At 37.0% G+C, this 19,416-nt stretch overlaps 1 protein-coding gene and 1 long non-coding RNA gene across 2 annotated transcripts; both read left to right on the top strand.

Annotated features, from left to right (window-relative positions):
* Positions 1-1,097: 1,097 nt before the first annotated feature.
* tgfbi (transforming growth factor, beta-induced) lies at positions 1,098-11,340 on the top strand. Its single transcript, XM_057349506.1, has 17 exons — positions 1,098-1,231; positions 1,384-1,482; positions 5,323-5,387; positions 5,483-5,640; positions 5,785-5,949; positions 6,137-6,283; positions 6,374-6,515; positions 7,043-7,255; positions 7,337-7,474; positions 7,549-7,694; positions 8,076-8,212; positions 8,908-9,038; positions 9,197-9,321; positions 9,674-9,776; positions 9,865-9,926; positions 10,092-10,116; positions 10,292-11,340. The coding sequence occupies exons 1-17, from the start codon at positions 1,116-1,118 to the stop codon at positions 10,351-10,353; spliced, it is 2,034 nt and encodes a 677-aa protein (XP_057205489.1). The 5' UTR covers positions 1,098-1,115; the 3' UTR covers positions 10,354-11,340.
* Positions 11,341-14,454: 3,114 nt separating this feature from the next.
* Positions 14,455-15,575, top strand: LOC130563880 (uncharacterized). The gene is made up of 3 exons (XR_008964171.1): positions 14,455-14,482; positions 15,198-15,262; positions 15,462-15,575. It is a non-coding gene; the product is annotated as an uncharacterized LOC130563880 (long non-coding RNA).
* Positions 15,576-19,416: the final 3,841 nt, after the last annotated feature.

Genomic DNA, 19,416 nt, shown 5'->3' with positions numbered 1-19,416 from the left:
TGTATAGCCCACAAGGCTGATAAATGTTTTATTTTACTGAAGGCAAAGGTGGGCGTCGCAGATGTTTTGACAAAGGAAAAGTTTTGACTGAAAAGATTTTTTGTTCCAACCTTTTCATGTGTAGTAAGCTCATCCGACCAGGGAACATTGTGTTAATTTATCACTTTATAAAATGAATAGTGCTCAGAATTCTGACAGGAAAGTGAAATGTGAATTGCTGTTTAAAGTGTTATTTTAAAGGACAAAAATGTTTTAGGCATTGGCAGAGAGGCACAAAGTAAGGGTAAAAATGTCTCCCTCAGGACTTTTTATTCATGACCATAATTTAAAACAGCTTCTAGAGTAGCTGCATTTCTTGAGCACATAATTCACTTTTGTGTAAAGCAACATAAGTTGAGTAGGGACTGTTTGAATGTAAAGGAAATGGCTTAAATAAGCACAGTAAATTCAATCAGCTAACACAAATACAAAAAGAAAGAGATGTGTTTGTGAGGTTTTTTTATGTGTTTACATTGTGTGTGGTTACAACTTGCATGTGGATTTCTCTTCATGCGTCCCACTTGTTTTAGGATAAAAGTCCATACATAACACTTTGACAAACTAAGTTTTATGTGAAAAGCCTCCAAGTTTTAATTTAAGTTGTCCTTTTTGTAAACAATCCATTTCACATTGATTCATGAGATGTGATTGCTCTTCTTCGGTGCTCCTTAGACAGATTCATATTACTGCTTCATATAAAGAGACATAGTGTCAGTTCCTCAAGGTATTATTATATAATGTTTGAAAACTTAATTTTAATGAGACTCACAACAGAAGCTTGGTTACATTTTAAATGACAATTACAATTATTTTCGTGTAAATAACTGTTTAAAACTGTGTAAAAATGAGCATGAGCATAATGTAACCAGGAAGTTGTACAATGCGTCATTAATACGTTTTATAATTCAATAACATTTATCTTTACCTTGTGATGACTGTCATCTTTATAAACTCTATAAACGAAGTGTCATGTTGCTGGACCTCCCAAGCTCCTCCCTGAAAAGGGGTTTTGCTCAGTATTTAACGCAGGCTCTGCTGCACGAAGCCCTGGTCTGGGTGCGCGCGGAGGGTCCGAGATGAAGCGCTTAACTCTTTTCGCTTTGGCTATCACTTTCATCGCGACCGTTTTTGCCTCAAAATCCCCCTACCAGGCGGTTCTTCAGCACAGCAAAATACGTGGAAGACCTCATGGGTAAAGACCACATTTTACAACGAGAAACTGGGACTCGAGCGTGAAATTGTTATTGAAAAGTTTCACTATTTCTGCAGTTGTGCAGAATGCATGAAGCCCGCTGACGTTTAGTCAATGAATGGGACGTTAACATTTGCATTTGTGTTTTGCAGCCCAAATGTTTGTGCTATGCAGAAGATGCAGGGAACGGATAAGAAGTATTTCACCAACTGCAAGCAATGGTATCACCGCAAAATATGCGGCAAACCAACGTGAGTTACCGCAGATATCTGCTATTCAAACATGCATCTTTGCAAAAGTGTCTGTCTGTCAGTGTGAGCTATGGCATTTCTCTGTTAGGGTTGAAAAATAGTTGGCAATTTGCAGATGAGAGACTCTTCAGCCAAATAAAATTTTCAAGTTAATAACGAATAATAAATTGACTGGAAATTTAAAAGATTGCGATCACCTTTTTAATTCAATTTACTGTAAATTGTCATGATTGGTCACTGTATGATGAATGACCAAAATTGAGATTGGACTGTTTTGAGTCAGGTGTTTGTGTTTTTAGTTTGTCGGTGTGGTTTAAAGAACAGTTGTAAAAAGTCTGAATAGTACACTGTTTGGGGATTTTAGGGCTTCTCTGGGTCACTGTGTAGACTCGTTTGGTTAAGTTTGGTTAAGAACTGAGATATAAAGAGAGAGGTAACCGTCTGACTAATTATAGGTAAAAACCTTGACTTCTTAAACATTCAAGTAGACTTAAATAAGCCTAAATAGAAATAAGTTAAACCACCCTGTACTGTAGTGCAGTGTAAAGTATTGGCTGTGCCACAATAAAAAGTAACTTTTCCTTTAAAAAACGTCTTTCAACTTTCTATGTATCTGGATAAATGAACATCTTAATTTTACTAACAAATCGAAAACGTAATTTTCTTTTTGCACCCAAAAGCTTTATAATGGAACGGCTAGGGTATTTGAGTTCAACTTGACAAGAGCGCTGTGCAGTAATGGCTACCATATGTCTCTTGGTAATTGGTTTCAGTCCTTGTGGGGTTAAATAGCTTAACATCATGCACAGTTCATTCATATAGGCTGACAAATCTGACTGCCTTTCTGACTCAAAGCCGTCCAATGCGCCAGGACCTGGAACTGGATGACAAGTTGAATAGAGGCTCTGTTTGACTGACATCCACCTAATGCCCCCAGAGGGAAAAAGTATTATTTGGTGAACATTGAACATTACATAGACAGCTGAGGAGGTACAGCATCTTCAGGTTTCATATGGAAATAAAAGGACAAGCGTACAGTAAATGAAGATATAAACGACAAATTGAATGATGCAGTGATGGTCACGTTACTCAAAATATCCCAATGAAATAGTAAAGTAATGAGAAATCAAAAATTAAAAGGAAGAAATAAGAAACAAAACACAATCAATTCCATCAAGTATGTTGGAACAGTTTTATAATTTTGGGGGAAAGAGAGAGAGAGAGAGAGAGAGAGAGAGAGAGAGAGAGAGAGAGAGACTGTATTTGTGGCTAATAAGCATGTAGTAGGTCAAGATGGTTATGCTGTATAATGTTTGAGTCTGGAGTTTGTCATGGAGTCTGGAATGTTTATTTGTGTGTAAAGGTAAATTGCAAGATAAACAGACATATTATGTAACTAATTTAGGTTACTTACATAAGGTGTGCAGGCAGAGTCGGTAGAACAACAACATAAACTGTTATGGGGATGTTTAATATTATCTGTTTAAAAACATGTTTGGATATAATGCTATGCTAAGTTAGTTTTACATTATTGCTTTTGCAACACAAGATTTGTATAAGGATTAAGAAGTTTATTTAAGAGTCATGATTTCAAACGTTACAGAGGTGACACTTTCAAAACTTTGATCAGGAATGAGATTTTCAAAGTGAGACAGAGAAGGACTTTTTTATTAATCTTCCTGTTTTTTAAACAGTATTTCATTTATTGCGATTCTCAAGAATGCAGAGAGGAAGTCAGGGTTGCTATGGGTGCTTGAATGTTTTTAGGAAATTACTTCAATCGGGAGTCCTGTTGAGGATCTAATATCCCTAAACACATAGGCTACTGTACAAATCATTCAGTAGTTTCCAAAGAGTTTTCTGTTCGTGTCATGTATGTGAAAATGTCTTGTGGTGAAAGGATGTAGCTTACTGATGAAAGAAGTTTGGATTCTGTCAGACTGAAGTTGACTTGATTTATAGAGTTTGTTTTCGGGTTTCAAGGTTTGGGGTCGAAGGAGTTTTGTGGGAACAATTGCACTCTTTGTATGGTTGGTTCATGAAGGTCAATGCTGTGGAACATGATGTTTCCAGGTCACTTGAGGAGAGACCAATAACTTTTTTTACCAATAACTCTCTAGTGCCTTCATTTTACTTGCCATCTGTATATCTGTTATATTATGCAGTAAAACTGTTAACTGGTAATGCTTATACTATACGTTTTAGAAAAATGTGTGTTAAATGTTGAATTTATGTCCAGTTCCCAAAACGGTTAATTCTTGTTAAATGTTCTTAAGGCAATCATGTTTTGGGTCCTTCATATTTTGGGAAGTGAAACCGAAAACTGAATTTTTAGAAAATCCAAAAATGGTGAATCAACCGTCCTTCCATATTCTGAGTATAGTAACAATTTGCGGTAATAAAACTTTCACAATACTTACTGGCGACATCTTGTCACACCACTTGAAAGTTCAACGTGCACGATACATAAATTATGCTGGCGAGCTGTTTATTTTGTCATAAATCCATGACTACCATCTTTGTTTATGCTGGCAGAGAACAAACAGGAGTTGAGTTACCATCTGTTTTGATAATCATTTCAGTCTGCGTTCCAGCTGTGTTTTACAAGTCTACCCCATCCCTGAATGTCAGGATTGTTGTCTTTGTTTAGATTTACCTTCTAGTTTTCTACTTTTGTACACTGTAAGATGCTAACAATTTGTTGGAATTGGTTGGAAATGGAACAACCCATGGGAGGTAGTAATCCAAATTCCTGAAAGCACTTAGACCTCCTGTAGAATGTAAAATAGTTGTCATATTATTTAGGAATTAATAAAAAACCTAAACACTAGTAAAACCAAAAGAATCAGTCTTTTCTCATATCGCTGCTGTCCTTCTTAAACCTTGTATTGTTATTTTTCGCCATAAATCATTATTATTATTTTTGTCAATGGGTTTCGCAAATGTACAACCAATAAAAAAGTATTCAAAAGTGCTTGTCAACTTTGACAACACAGTATTTATTTATGTAAAAAATATTGTGTTTTGTTTGTTCCATTTTCTGAAAAACACAGATTTTGCGACAGGACAGCGACAATATGAACTTTTGTATTTGAGTTTTCATGTAACTTACTTTTAATTGAATTGTTTTATCATAAAAACAAAAAAGCAACCATTGCCCTTACCTTTTGCTAGCAATGAGCTGGTTTCGACGAAAAAATTACTACATTAGCCATTGATCTAAATATTTTTCTGAGAAGGAAACATCCATAAAAAGATGTGTCAATCTTCAGTCTCCCATTTATTGCACCTTTGCCTGGTGGTTCCTCGGAATTTCCCATTATTTATATTGGCGGCAGTGCTGCTCTTCGAGCTCTCCCTCAGGAGTTTCCTGTGGCCGGTGCTGTACCTCTGGATTCTTCTGCTACCAAAGGAAATTAGATTTAATGACCCTCTAAGAGCAATTTAAGCAGAACCTTATTTATTATGGAAATACCTGGCACAAAATAAAATAAAGATGTACAGTGTAGCTTAAGCCACGTGAGTTAAAAGACAGTATAAAATAGTGGTTTCCAACGCAGCCTTCATATTAATAGACTTGATTTTCATGCAATGAACTCCCATTTCCAATCATTCTTTAACTCTTTAAAATGAACAGGTCCCATTGACGGGCCGGAAGGTCTGCATTTTTATTACCTTTGATTTGATCATTTGAAAGCTAAAACACTTACCATTCATGTTCTGAACTTGTTTTTGCAACCAATGCTCAAAATAGGGCCGGTTGTCAGTAAAAAATATAGTGAAAGTCATGATTTTATTATTCTGTTCCGTTTAAAAAAATCAGGTTTTTTTACTTTGCAGGGTGATCAGCTATGAGTGTTGCCCCGGCTATGAGAAGGTTATTGGAGAAAAGGGTTGTCCAGCAGGTAAAAATAATTAATCTCGGTTAATGAACAGCAGTTTATTTTTAACAAATGAGTAAGAAACGACCCAAACTTGAAAATAATCCCTTTTTTCAAAGCTCTACCTCTAGTGAACATCTACAAAACCCTGGGTGTGGTTGGAGCCACCACGACTAAGATGTACTCTGAGAGAGCGAAACTTCAAGAAGAGATTGAAGGTCCTGGCAGCTTCACATTCTTTGCTCCCAGCAATGAGGCTTGGGCTGCACTTCCCACTGTGAGTTTTTAACATCATCCAGAACATGAAAAGAGCTTTTCATTCTCAGCCAATTACAGTTCTCAAAGTCATTATCAGAAATTCTGTGCCCTGGCATATTGTACGTGCTTTACAAACCATAAAATATTTCATAATGACCTGCAGGAAATTCTGGATGCCCTGGTGAGCAACGTCAACATTGAGCTCCTCAATGCTCTCCACTACCACATGGTCAACAAACGATTGACTTCAGATGATCTAAAGCACGGAGCTGCCTTCACCTCCATGTATCAGGACTTTGATGTTCATATCAACCACTATTCTAACGGAGTGAGTAAAAGATGGCCGGCCATCAATCTGCTGCTTTAATCCGCTTTGTTTAGATTTTCTCACCGAAAATATGTTGTTTAATTTACGTTTGGTTAGTGCTTTCGAGCATCTCATGTTGACTTGTGTTTATTCCAAATGATTTGCAAGTCGTGAAGCAATGTTTCTCAGGCCATATGTTTTGTTGCAGATAGTGACAGTCAACTGTGCAAGACTGGTGAAGACAGACCAGCAGGCCACCAATGGAATCGTACACGTGGTGGACAGAGTAATCACTGCCATCACAAACAACGTCAACTCTATGATTGACACAGATGATGAACTGGACACTCTGCGGGTAGATCTCTTTTTTAATGGGGAAGGTGGAGGAGTTTTGCTGACTAAACATGTGTTCAACTTTTATACTCAATGTTTCCTTATGATCCAGACTGCCGTTGCTGCAGCAGGTCTTACCAGTTTGTTGGAAAGTGAGGGCTCTTACACAATCTTTGCTCCGACCAATGAAGCCTTCGAGAAGATTCCTCCAAACACGCTGACCAGAATTTTGGGAGACCCAGTTGCTCTTAAAGGTATTTTCCCTATAAGGTAGACTAGAGGGTCAGAAAGTAAGGAATTTGAGGGGCGGAGCTAACTTATTTGATATCTGCCAATACCGATTCTGAAGATTAAATTAATATTTCTTAACTTTCTGAATGTTATTCATTCATATAAAGACTATTAACATTGAACATCAAACTGGTGATGTTTCTTAACATTTTCTAAACAGAGCACAAATCATTGCATTTTCCTGTCCTCTTTGATTGACAGGATATATCGGCCCTGATCATCGTCTGTGTGAAAACCGATACCGATTATTGGCCAATATATCGGTGCATCTCTACATATTTCATTTTCATAATATATTACAAACACAATTACATTTACTTTTTACAAAAGTAACGTTCACTAAAGAATTATACACAAGAACACCAGAGATGTGCATTAGAGAATATAGATAAATAGACATTTTTATTCTTTAGCTTTAAAGAATTTTATCATTTATATTTTTGAGTTTATAGTTTTCCAGTCATAATAACACATCCCATATCAACTTTAGATCTGCTGAATTACCACATTCTGAAAAACCTGCACTGCTCCGAGTCCATCGTGGCTGGAACGCCTCTGGAGACCTTGCAGGGCACTGTGCTTGAGGTCGGTTGTGATGGAGATCAAATGACCCTCAACGGCAAAGCCATCATCAAAGAAAAAGATAAACTTGGAACCAATGGAGTCATTCACTACATCAACGAACTCCTAATTCCTGATTCAGGTGATCTTTAAAACACTCACGGTTTGAAAAATGCTGTGGATGTTTAACCAAGTAAACTTACTTTACTTTTCTGTCTACCAGCCAAGACCCTTCTGGAGCTTGCGGAAGGATCGGTTGTTACCACAGCCTCAAAACTTTTAACCGACGCTGGTCTTAACAATCACCTCATTGGCTCGGAGGCTTTGACACTGTTAGCCCCCCTGAATGATGCATTTAAAGGTTGGATCACCTTATTTTCGTTAAAAACTGAAACGGAATCTTATTTGTACTAATAATAAATGATTTGTGTGTAGGCAAGAGCTTGACAATGACACCTGATATGAAGAAACTGATGAGGAACCACATTCTCAAGGGGAAGCTTTCCTCCAAAAGCCTTTACCACGGGCAAGAGTTGGAGACACTTGATGGATTGAAGCTTAGAGTGTTTGTGTACAGAAATGTAAGTGTTGAAGTATGCATGCTTATGTAATTTAACGAACCCAAGCCGTCATTTCTACAGAAAATAGTGCTATCTATACAGAAGAAAACAGTTTAACATTAAAACACAATAGTGAGGAAGGGAATTTTTACATTCCCCCTTCCAATCCATCAAATGAGTCACAATTTTATTTCCAGTCATGTTGTAGCTGGCGGTAAGCGAGATTCAGTTCTCTGTGAGTTCTCACATTTCTGCTTTGTAATGATATTCACAGACCACCGGAAACCTCTCCTTTGGATCACCTTAACTTTTTCCTTCTTTGACTTGTGAGAAAAAATAGTCTTTAAACAACTGTGCTGATCTTCTCAACCAGTAACTATTTCACTTGCATGGACTTTACAGAACCTGTGCATTGAAAACGCCTGCATTGCCGCCCACGACAAAAATGGCCGCTATGCAACTATGTTCATCGTTGATAAGCTCCTGACGCCTCCCATGGGGACCGTTATGGACGTCCTGAAAGCAGATGATCGGTTTAGGTGAGAAGGCAATAACCTTAGAAATACAAATCTTTACCGTGCAGTGTTAAACGTGGCCTAGAGGTTCTTGTGAGTGGCTAAAAGAATATAAAAAACAGAAGAGCATAATCTTTAGTACAAAACATACAGTACACTGTAAAAAAAACATGTAATTTAAATTTACAGAATTTTACTGTTATTTTTCTTTAGAGATGTTTACATGTAATATAAAAAAGTGTAATTTTACAGAATTGTTGATTTTTCACATATTTTTTAAAATACGGTAAAAAACATCAAATTTTCAAAAAGACAACACATTTTCAAGAAAAACATGTAATTTTATTTTACAATTTTTTAATTTTAAGATATTTTACTAGCTGCCGGAAAATTGTTTATTATAAGATAGCTAGATAGATGAGCTTACATCTTTATTTGAAATGCACCATAAACAAATTCCCACAGAAAACTGAGTAATTGTTTTCATAGGCTTATTGAAATGGACTATGCAGCTGCTGTTCTCACCCACATTCAAAGACCTCTCGAAAACCTCTCAAAACCAATTTTCCTAATGACCACATTGCATGTTCTTACTTGAGGCTAAGTGTTCATCAGATATTTAATAGTCTTGAGTGGAATTTGAGCTGTCAGTCCTGCTGTTTTTATAGCTTGGGGATATACCTCTAATCATATGGTTTAATGAACTTTCATCCGTACAGCACCCTGGTCGGCGCCATTCAGAGAGCAGGCCTGACAGAGCTCCTGAACAAAAAAGGGACCTACACTTTCTTTGCCCCCACCAACACTGCCTTCAGCACAATGCCCCAAGCTGACCTCAACAAACTCATGAGTACTGACTTTCAACAATTGCTCCCATATCACCATGTGTTTTAGAAAAGCAGATGTTTAGGCACAAATGGTTGGATTTGTTGCTATGGGAATGTTGTAACAAAGTTGATTGGAATTGCTTACAGTACATCTGTTGTATTCCTGTGATGTTGTACATAGGAGATCCCAAGGAGCTGGCCAACCTTCTGAAATACCACATTGGTGACGAGTTTCTGGTCAGCGGCGCAGTGACCTCACACACCAGACTGAAGCCTCTTGCAGGAGATAAATTGGAGTTAGGCACGGTCAGAACTCAATAATGCCATTAATATCATCTTAGTGTCTGTTGGGTGAAAAAGAATTGTTCACTTCCATAGAATTTAAATTAAGGTATTAACCCATGTTTAAGAGGTATAGACAATGGAAGATGATATAATTCAATGCCTTTATAATTCACTCCAAACAGCCATTTCTTGCATCATTACTTACCCTTGTGTTGTTCAATAGACATACAACATTTTTGTTAAAGAATAATGACAGATAGCAGTGACCACAGACTGGCAAAATGCGATGAAATTTAATTTTTTGTTAAACTGTTTCTTTAAACTATTTTCATTTTATAACTGTGAATTTATTGTAAGTGTTTTTCTCTTTCAGCGTAACTCAACCGTGTACGTCAACAGACTGCCTGTGGTCGAGAGTGATATGATGGCTACCAATGGGGTTGTACATGCCGTTGATACAATCGTAAAGCCACTGCGTAAGCCCGCCGTTTTCTTCCAACAATTTGGCTTTAACAAAGTTTATTTCAGAACGTCATAAGAACATCATGTGAAATTCTCTTTTAGCTCCTAAGGTTGCAAGTGACCAGGCTGACAGGTCTGAGATCAGACAGGCCCCTGCTTTTAAGGTTAGTAATGCTTATTTTTTCCATAGATAAGTTCTGAAACAACATTTTGCTTGTTTTATGTTAACATTTTTTTTGTTTGTTTTTTTGTTTTTTTTCTAAAAGTGTTTTAATTGTCAATGGCAATATGTAAACAAAATGTAACTTCTTCCCCATTTTCAATCCCAGGTTGGATCCGAGGTTATGAGAAGTGGTACGTATTGTTTACTAACTTACAAAGAATCAGTTATGGTTTCTTTCTACAAAAATGTAATAGCCTACAGTTTCTGGTTTATTATTTATTTGTAAAGTCTCAAATAATTTTAATTGTTGAATATATTTTTGGATATAATACTGTTATTCATTCTGTATTTCTTGCCACATTACAGAAGATCTCTTCCAAAAGATTCGGAGAAGTAAGAGCAGCAGAACAATGTCTCGTGTCCAGTAAATATGTTGAGTAGTTCATTTTGATCTTCTCCACTTTAAGAGGATGCAAATATCCAGTTTATAGTCTTATTTTACGCAGTGGAGAGATTGTTCAAAGACTGTAAAAATCCAGTCAACAAACAACAAAGAGCTGAAAATGGATAGGAATTAAGTCAAATGCCAAAGACCCTTGGATGGAAAGCAGTTTTTTCAAATCTTTATGACATATTCACGACAGCAGTTCGCTATGGCACTTCATATGTTTTGACATTCGACTTATGAATTTCATGCTATATTATTTGGATTAAGTGGTTGGTTCATGTTAATGGTTTTTGTTTAACATCTTGTTGTCATTTTGTATTTCATCATGTTTATTTTTTTATTTTTTATTAATGAGTATTTGATATACCTGTAGAATGTTTGCATGGTTTAAGCTAAAATATGGGCACATGCAGATCAAGTCTCAGATCATTTCTTCCTATAATGTAAATCCAGGTGATATGTAACCTGTGCAGATTAATTGTTGTATACTTTACCAAAAATATTTTGTGAGGAACCAAAGGTCTTTTCTGCACATTTCATAATAAAATGACCATTTTGTAGCCACGTGAGTTTACATACAGTATAATTAGTCAATGCCCTTGAATGTAGTTTGCTCTGTCTTGCTTTGGTGTTACAAAACAATTTGTCTGTTCACTAAACTGATTTTATAATGTGGTGGATTTTCATGTGGTGATTATTATGTGTGGCAATTAAACGTCTCATTCAGATGATAATTTAAAAGAGTTCTTGTTCCCATTTATTTATTATACATGCATAATTTCTCCACATTTCTTTCTCACTGAAAAGCATATTTTGCTGCTAGTTCTTAAAAACCCCAAAATTATTTTATCACTTACTCACCCTCATTTAATTTCAAACCTGTATGAGTTTGTTTCTTCTGCAGAATGCAAAAAAAAGAATGTTGGAAGCCAAACAACATTGACCCCCATTGACTTCCATTGTATGGGCACAAACCACTTAGACATTTCTCAAAATATCTTCTTTTGTGTTTCAAGAATAAATAAATGGTTTTGAACAACATGAGGGTGAATTAATGATCACCATTTTTGCTGAACTATCTCTTTAAGGACCCACACACAGGACCTCAAGTGGCGACCCCACACAGTACCAAAAATGTTTATCATTCAAGAGTGAGCCTATATTTCTTGTAGTCTGGAATGTATTTACTTTCATCTTACATAGTTTCATTTATAGTTTTCGGAAATAAGCTGTCCTGCGACCCATTTTAGGCTGTGACCCACCAGTTAGCAATCACTGGTGTAAATGGATTTGGTTTACTCTTCCTTAATGACCTCATATGGAAAAATGCTTGTTGTTTAAAACTGCCATTTTGCTTTACTGCGCTTGTTATATCACCACAGTTACATGCTGGAAACAGTTGAGGATGGCAAACAGAGCCTGTTCACCAGGGATGGGATGTCTCAAGCTGCCCAACAGAGAAACATATGTGCCCTCTCTCAACTGACAGAGAACTGAATGAAACACTCAACAGCGTTTTGCTCGTCGACCGAGACACTGGTAGACGGTTGTTTGTCGCAGAGGGGATTGAGTTTTAGTGCTGCTGGAGTCTGCTGACAGACTGCCAAACACTCTGAGTTTGTCCAGTGTGTTAGTTTAGTTATTACAGCAATCAAAGGTCAGTGTGCTGGAAGATACTGAAAACACCGTCTCCTCTCTGAAACAGCTGCTGAATACAGTTAAAAATGACTGAACCTGCCCATAGAAATGAATGTCAAGTCAAATATATATATTTCATTTGTGATGTATCATTTCAGGGCGGAGGTGAATTTTCAGATTTCAACTGAAGATTATGAGGGTACGTGAATTTTAAAAAGAAATGACCAACATTGATAAGCTATTCACTATAAACGCTGCAATATTTCATGAAAAAATAAGAATAGTCATTTAAAAAAAAAGAAAGAAAATTCTGTCATCATTTACTCACCCTTTCGTCATTTCAAACCTGTATGACTTTCATTCCTCTGCAGAACACAAAAGAAGATATTTTGAAGAATGTTGTTAACCGGCACCCATTCTTGCAATGGTTTTGTTTCCATACAACAGAAGTGGGTGCCGCTGCTGTTTGGTTAACAACTTTCTTCAAAATATCTTCTTTTGCGCTCTGCGGAAGAAAAAAAGTCATACAGGTTTGAAATGACAAAAGGGTGAGTAAATGATGACAGAATTTTCATTTTTGGGTGAACTATCACTTCACAAGGCAAATTGAGCTCCAAATACACTTCTGGTAAATCGGGCGAAATCAATAGTGATTTTTCTGCAATTCTGCTTTAGTTGAACAAGGATGCTTTACAAAAATACATGAATAAATGTATACATCTGTACACTTCATTCAAAACTGTGTCTCCACAGTACATATGGCTATTGTAAGATGTCCTTTTGTGTGAAGCACCCATCTAATGTGAAACACATGTGCAGCCATTAACGCCCTAATACAACGTGCTTTTTCATTCTCTTCGAATCAAAATCCTACAACTGTCCTGGAAAGCACTATCCAGCAGAGAGCAGCTATATGTGTGCAGGGATAAAATAATGGAGGCTTGGGGACTTGCAAATGCACAATGAAGTCTGATTTGAACATTAATGGAATTCAGGACAGTCATTTCATGCAGTCATAAGCTTCAGATTAAGTCTTTATATTGCATGCAGCGGTTCTCTTTTAGAAAGATTGAAGCATGTGTTTATTTCAGAGGGGTTTACAGTAACAGTATGTTTTACGGTTGGTTCACGAAAGAGTGGCATGAATAATAAAAAAGATCTGTGCTGAGATAGACACATATGTTTTGGGTTCTGGATGGATGACTTTGACAGCATGCATGACCTGCTCTATACGTTGGCCTCTGATTTGGCCTTTTGCTGGGTTGGCTTGACTGACAATGGCTCCCTTATATCACATGTAGGACACCCAGTGGGAACCCGGTTTCCTGTATTCATAAACCTCACAGTTTGTGAAAGGTTGTGTGAACACAATCCGTGAGGACCAGAAAATGAAGGTGGAAATTCTTGTGGAAATGTAAAACTAAATGACATCAAACTTAATAAAAACATCTTGTTGTTATACTTAGGACTAATTGTTTGGTTAATACCAACTGGTCTCTGGCACTTCTGGTTACAGTAGGTGTCTTGTTTTGGTGCCGTCAGACAGTTCAAATCTATTATGTGAGGTGAAATGTAAAGAATGATATTGCATGTTGTTGTTATCTGAAATGTATGGCAGGCACTTATAGGTAGGTTATATCAATTGAAAGGCGTTTATAGAATTTTGTGATTCAAAACTAGGTATGATAAAGAGAAAGACTGACCCCTGGTGATCACTTTAGGATGTGTCGGCATATGAACCTTGATGATGTGAGATGTGATGACAGAAGCTCTGGAATAGACAAACAAGAACAACAAAACTTTTAGATACAGTACCCATATTTAGCGTATTTTGTGTGTTACTATTTAGAGAACGAACCGTGATTTCTTGTGAGCTTTCAACAATTACGCATCCTGATTTACATGTTGCCACACAGACAGGCAGTCAGATGGATAGAGCATGTATGGAGACAGATCAGTCTCAATAATAATACATTTACAAAACACAATTCATAAATTCACAGCACAATTCACATTCAAAAAATCAGATTCGATTCGTAAATTCAAAACACAATTCATAAATTCACAAACATTTTCCCCAAATGCTCACACAAATATATCTCGCAGAAATAAATTCAGAATGTTTTCACAAATATGTATAAATCATGTTCTTGAATCACTTTCCAGTAAACATTTGTGAATGTTGTTACATGTATTTATGGATTGGTGAATCTGCATTTGCAAATCGTCACACGTGTGTGGGTTGCTTTGAATTTGTGTGTGGTATTTTTGAGACTGTCCTGCCACGGTGAGATTCAAGCGTAACTTTTTTTTAAGGATGGCCTGTTCAGCCAATCGCGTTGAGCTTTTGATCCACCAACCAAAACGCTCCTTACTGAAGTGACTCGAGAAGCTCGACGCTGCACAGTATTGTGCAGTGTGCCTGCATCGGTTCAAAAACAGAGAGGGGAAGAGAAGAGCACACTCAACAAGTAAGTAAAGTTTACTTTTTATACCTGATGCCACTCTATATCTCATAAAATATTCATAAAGCTTGTTTTTGTTACTGAGCTGGCGGTGTTGAATTGAAGGTGAACATGTTTGAACTGGTGTTTGTAAGAAGACTGTTGCAGTTACCAGAGCCTTTAAATTTCAGTCGCCACAAACTTTGCTCTTGCGGTTCACGTAATAAAACATTTAAACAGATGTTGACACGTATGCCTGAGCGATAAAATAAGAGTAATTTTAAATATTGTAGTTGGGGCTCGGGGGCGTTGGATCCTCTGCTGTTATATTTTAAATGCTGGCAATGTTTTACCTCTTCAGGATGTCATCGCGATTCGCAAGACAAAGCATATTTAAAGCTTTGATATGTTAATGAAAGAAGGGAAATGGCGTGGAATATGACTTGTGGTGATAGATAGTTTCAAATATTGAATTTCAGCACCAAAGCACATTTATTTCAGTATTTTTCGACCACATTTGTTGCTGAAATGACTGCATTTCTTGTCTTTTTAACATATTAGTTGATCTCTCACATCCAGTAGTAGTCAGCTTTAGTTAATGTGTATTGGTAGATAATAGCTACTTAGATTTATATGTTCTAACTGCAGTTAACTATACTAACAATAAACTTAGATACATTGATGAATTTAAACTGTGCCACACAACTTAAACCTCTGACACATTGTTCTCTCTCCTTAATAGGAGCTGATAGAAAAGTCTAAGCAAGAGATTTTCCTGTAGTCATGCAGTCTCAAGTTTCAGTTGTGGTGGGTGTTGTTATTATTTATTTAATACAGGCAAATAATACAACAAACACTACACATGTACAGTAGGACCGATTATTATTTCGTTATTGTTATTATTAAGCAGGTAGTCTGTTACAGAGACTGAAATGACATAAGCTTATTATTATTTTATTTCACTCTTAAATGTGGCTTGTTAACGGGTGTATGTCTTTGTTTTCAGCAGGATGGCTAATGAGTGGAGTGATGAATTTTCTGGTAGAGTGATGCAGTTTCTCAGTGGGGTCGTTGGACTGGTGGAGTTGCTGGAGCTGGTGGGGTGGTTTGATGATTAGCCTGTAAGATAGAATTGAATTGAATATTGTCTGAAATTAGTTATAAATTCATTGTCAAGTGCCAAAGTGCTATCACATACAAGGCCACACATTTTCACTAATTTTTAAAGCAGATATTAATATGATGTAAAGCACTTGAGGCACTTGATATAATATGGACAGTTTTATATCATAAATTCATACATTAATAATAATGCAAAGACAAGAGACCAGACAAACAAGTGAAACAGATACATACCCATGGAACATATTTCAACTTCACTATGTCACAAATATTTTATGTTTAACTACATTGCTACATTTGCTTGACAGTTGGTTACTTACTAAATTAACTTGACTTTTTAGGTAACTGTTGCTGTACTGGAGACATTTAGTTTTTACTATCATCACTGGCATAAAATTAAAAGGATGCAATGGCTATTTTCATGTTTATGCCTTTTCTGGTCTCCTTTTTCTACCTGTAAGAGGTTTAATGAGTGTGACGACTTTCCATTCAAGGAAAGGCTCATCTACTACCTGGATATATTAACAAATGAAATGTTTGTTGCCTTATTTATTTTGCAATTACTGCCAAATGTATTTATTGTTGCTTGCATCCACTGATATTTACTTGTTTTGCATGTTTATGTGGATGTCTTATATGTAAGCATTAGTATATAATTACGACTATGTTATGTATTCTATGTTACGTTCTCTCTTAAACTAAACCCATTCCTTTCACTGAAAGCTGTTTATTCAAAATGTCACTACTCACTATTGCTTTTCTGAAGAAATAAAGTCTGTAAACACTGCACCACTGGTTTGTGCGTGTGCTATGTGGGGGTCTGAGTGAAAGATGCATGCTTTGCAGAATCAGATCCAGAAACAACGTCGCAAAACAACATTAGACAATGTGTTGTTATAAAGATTTTCTGTTCGTTTTAAAACTATGGCGAAACAAAGTAGACGTGACAGGTTGTCATAGTCTAAACGGCCGGAACGTTCATATTATAACTATAACTATATTTGCGTCCACACCAGCGGACGACAACGATAACATTGTGTTTATTTTAGGCCTGCGTGCTGCAGTGTTCCCAGTCAGTAAAATGAATGAAGATGACCTGCTGCTGCTGCTTTCGTTTTCGTTCCCGAACGTCTTTTCTCCAAAATATGACAGCAACAGCTGGATGATCGCTCTGGCTCTTCTCTTCCAGGGAGGCAAAAATGCAAAATATGTGTTTGGTTCGTCATGTCAAAATATGTGTTCGTCGCGTGAACTACATGCAATCAGAGAGGGGGTTCAATCTTCAGCTGGCTGGCAGGAGCTGCCACTGGCAGGTCACGTGACCCGGCACTCCCGACACTGGCAGGTCACGTGACCCGGCACTCCCGACACTGGCAGGTCACGTGACCCGGCACTCCCGACACTGGCAGGTCACGTGACCCGGCACTCCCGACACTGGCAGGTCACGTGACCCGGCACTCCCGACACTGGCAGGTCACGTGACCAGCCACTTAACAGCTAAACGGAGCCAAAAGATGCGCAGACTTTCACGCGTTCTCACAGCTCTTATAAATACAAATTAAATATTTTTTTATTCTGCATTTGTTCGTATGGATGTCTTCTTGTGCATGCACAACATTTTGTGTGGAGTTTTTGCATTTTAAAGCACTAAAAATAAGGTGAGAACAACTGGCAGGTGGCATATAACCGCTAGCTAGGAAGAAGCTTTACGTCATCGTTGATTGTGACACGCCATTGGCTGTCATACTCCAATTACATCGTGCGTGTATATTTTAGAAAAATAGCCTTCCAGAAGACGATTGTCAGCTAAAAAAGGCTGGGAAAACAATTAACGATTATGAATTAAATTTGATCATAACAGCTAATCTGTTATGCTGAATCGTGCTGATAGAATGCGTGTAGTGACGTTGCCACTCAGGATTACTCGGTTGTGATTATTCAATTCAATTTATTTAATAATTTTAAATTAACAATGATAATGGTTAAGTGGTTAACAGCTGAAGCTGGGGGGTGCCAAACGAAAACGTTTTTCAAGTCATAGCTCAGTCTCTTGCGTTACCAAGGCAGCGAGTGACGCCTGACATGTATTTGCGTTTACATTCTAAAAAAATCAATTTAGGCCTACATACAAGCTGGCCCAAAGCAGTTGAGAGATTAAGCAAAGCAACGAGAACGGTTAGGCGCAATTGTGGAAAAGCACTCTTAAGATTTTATTAATCGTGTTCAATATTTATACACTGGCACCTGCCATTGATAATCAAGGCTGCACTGGAGATGGTTCAGAAACAATGAGAGAAATTCTGAGGAAAAAATAAATGAAAAACTAGTTTGGGTTATTATATGGATTTAAAATGATGAAAAATAAGTTTTACAGAAAAATATAATTTCTTTATTAATTAATTTAATGCAGAACAGCGGTTGCAATTAGTTTTATAGATAAGTTTTATCCTTTGTGAAAAAAGGATTTGTGGATTTGTATAAAATAAATGTTAGGTTAAAGTAACACAAAATGTTTTGTCACAAAAATAACATATTGTGAGTGTTTTAACAACCATTTTTAGAGTGTACAGTAAAGAAAACCAACGTATACAAAAAACAATGGAATTATAAGGTATGGGATTTATAGCCTAATACTTGTTGTACCCTATAGCTATTACTTAAAATAAGCTATAGCCACAACAAGCTTACAATATCCCAAGTTTCTGAATCGAAAGCATGCAGTGTGTTGGTAAAAGGACACAAAGTTTTTTTTAGAACAAAAGTAGCTACTTTAAGCTGACGTAGCGAAACGCTAACGGAACGGAACGGAAAACGCATTTGTTGATTATATTTGGAGAATAGCTGCAATTAATAGGCCTATGTTGTTTATAGTTTAGTTCAATTTTTTTGACAACAAAAAAGCAACACCACAATAGTAGTAATATGTACAGCCATTTACATAAATAAAAATATAAAGCAGATTGTTAAATTTACATTTATTCATTTGGCAGACGCTTTTATCCACAGTGACATTGGATTCAAGCATTAGTATTCCCGTGCAATCGAACCCACAAACTTTTCCGATGCTAATGCAATGCTCTATCACTGAGCCACAAAAACATTATTTAACAAAAATGTATAATCCAAGTCAAATAGTGAGACACGGGCAATAATTTTAGCAAAAAAACAAAAAATTTAACTGACTATTTTAATGCCTATAGCATAATCTTAATGGACCAGATAAAATATTTACATGCACAGCAATAACATATTTTATTATGTCATAAAACTACAGTCCGGTAAAAATGTCACGAACACTTAACGCACTTTTAAAATTTAATAGTTTCAAAGAACTGTGTTTTGGCCAATGAATTGTTACACTGTAGAAGTCTCCACAATTTTTATCTGACATTTTTTCTCAGCAGGAAGCCTGTAGTGCAAGCATTCATGCATGCAGAATAAATCATTTCTATGCAGGAGAGCTGTGGGAACGCGTGAAAGCCAGTGGTTTTTCCTGCTCTGTTTAGCTGACAGTACAACTGCCACCTGCCACTTGTTCTCACTGTACTTTGAGGGCTTTAAAATGCAAAAACTCCACACAAAATGATGTGCATGCACAAGAACACATCCATACGAACAAACGCAAATTTCTATACAGAAGAGCTGTGGGAACGCGTGAAAATCGGCGCATCTTCTGGCTCTGTTTAGCTGTTAAGTGGCGGGTTACTTGACCTGCCAGTGTCGGGGGTGCCGGGTCACGTGACCTGCCAGTGTCGGGGTGCTGGGTCACGTGACCTGCCAGTGTCTGGAGTGCCGGGTCACGTGACCTGCCAGTGTCTGGAGTGCCGGGTCACGTGACC

Source organism: Triplophysa rosa, linkage group LG13, assembly GCF_024868665.1.
Source record: "Triplophysa rosa linkage group LG13, Trosa_1v2, whole genome shotgun sequence".
Taxonomy (NCBI): Eukaryota; Metazoa; Chordata; class Actinopteri; order Cypriniformes; family Nemacheilidae; genus Triplophysa; species Triplophysa rosa.
Note: the sequence above shows the minus strand (reverse complement) of the source record. Positions and strands in the feature narration are given on the sequence as shown.

Excerpts from the sequence above, each read along its gene's own strand:
- tgfbi (XM_057349506.1), top strand. The coding sequence starts at position 1,116 with ATGAAGCGCTTAACTCTTTTCGCTTTGGCTATCACTTTCATCGCGACC. Across the intron at positions 7,256-7,336 it reads ACTCCTAATTCCTGATTCAG|CCAAGACCCTTCTGGAGCTT; the intron begins GTGATCTTTAAA and ends TCTGTCTACCAG. Across the intron at positions 9,322-9,673 it reads ATAAATTGGAGTTAGGCACG|CGTAACTCAACCGTGTACGT; the intron begins GTCAGAACTCAA and ends TTTCTCTTTCAG.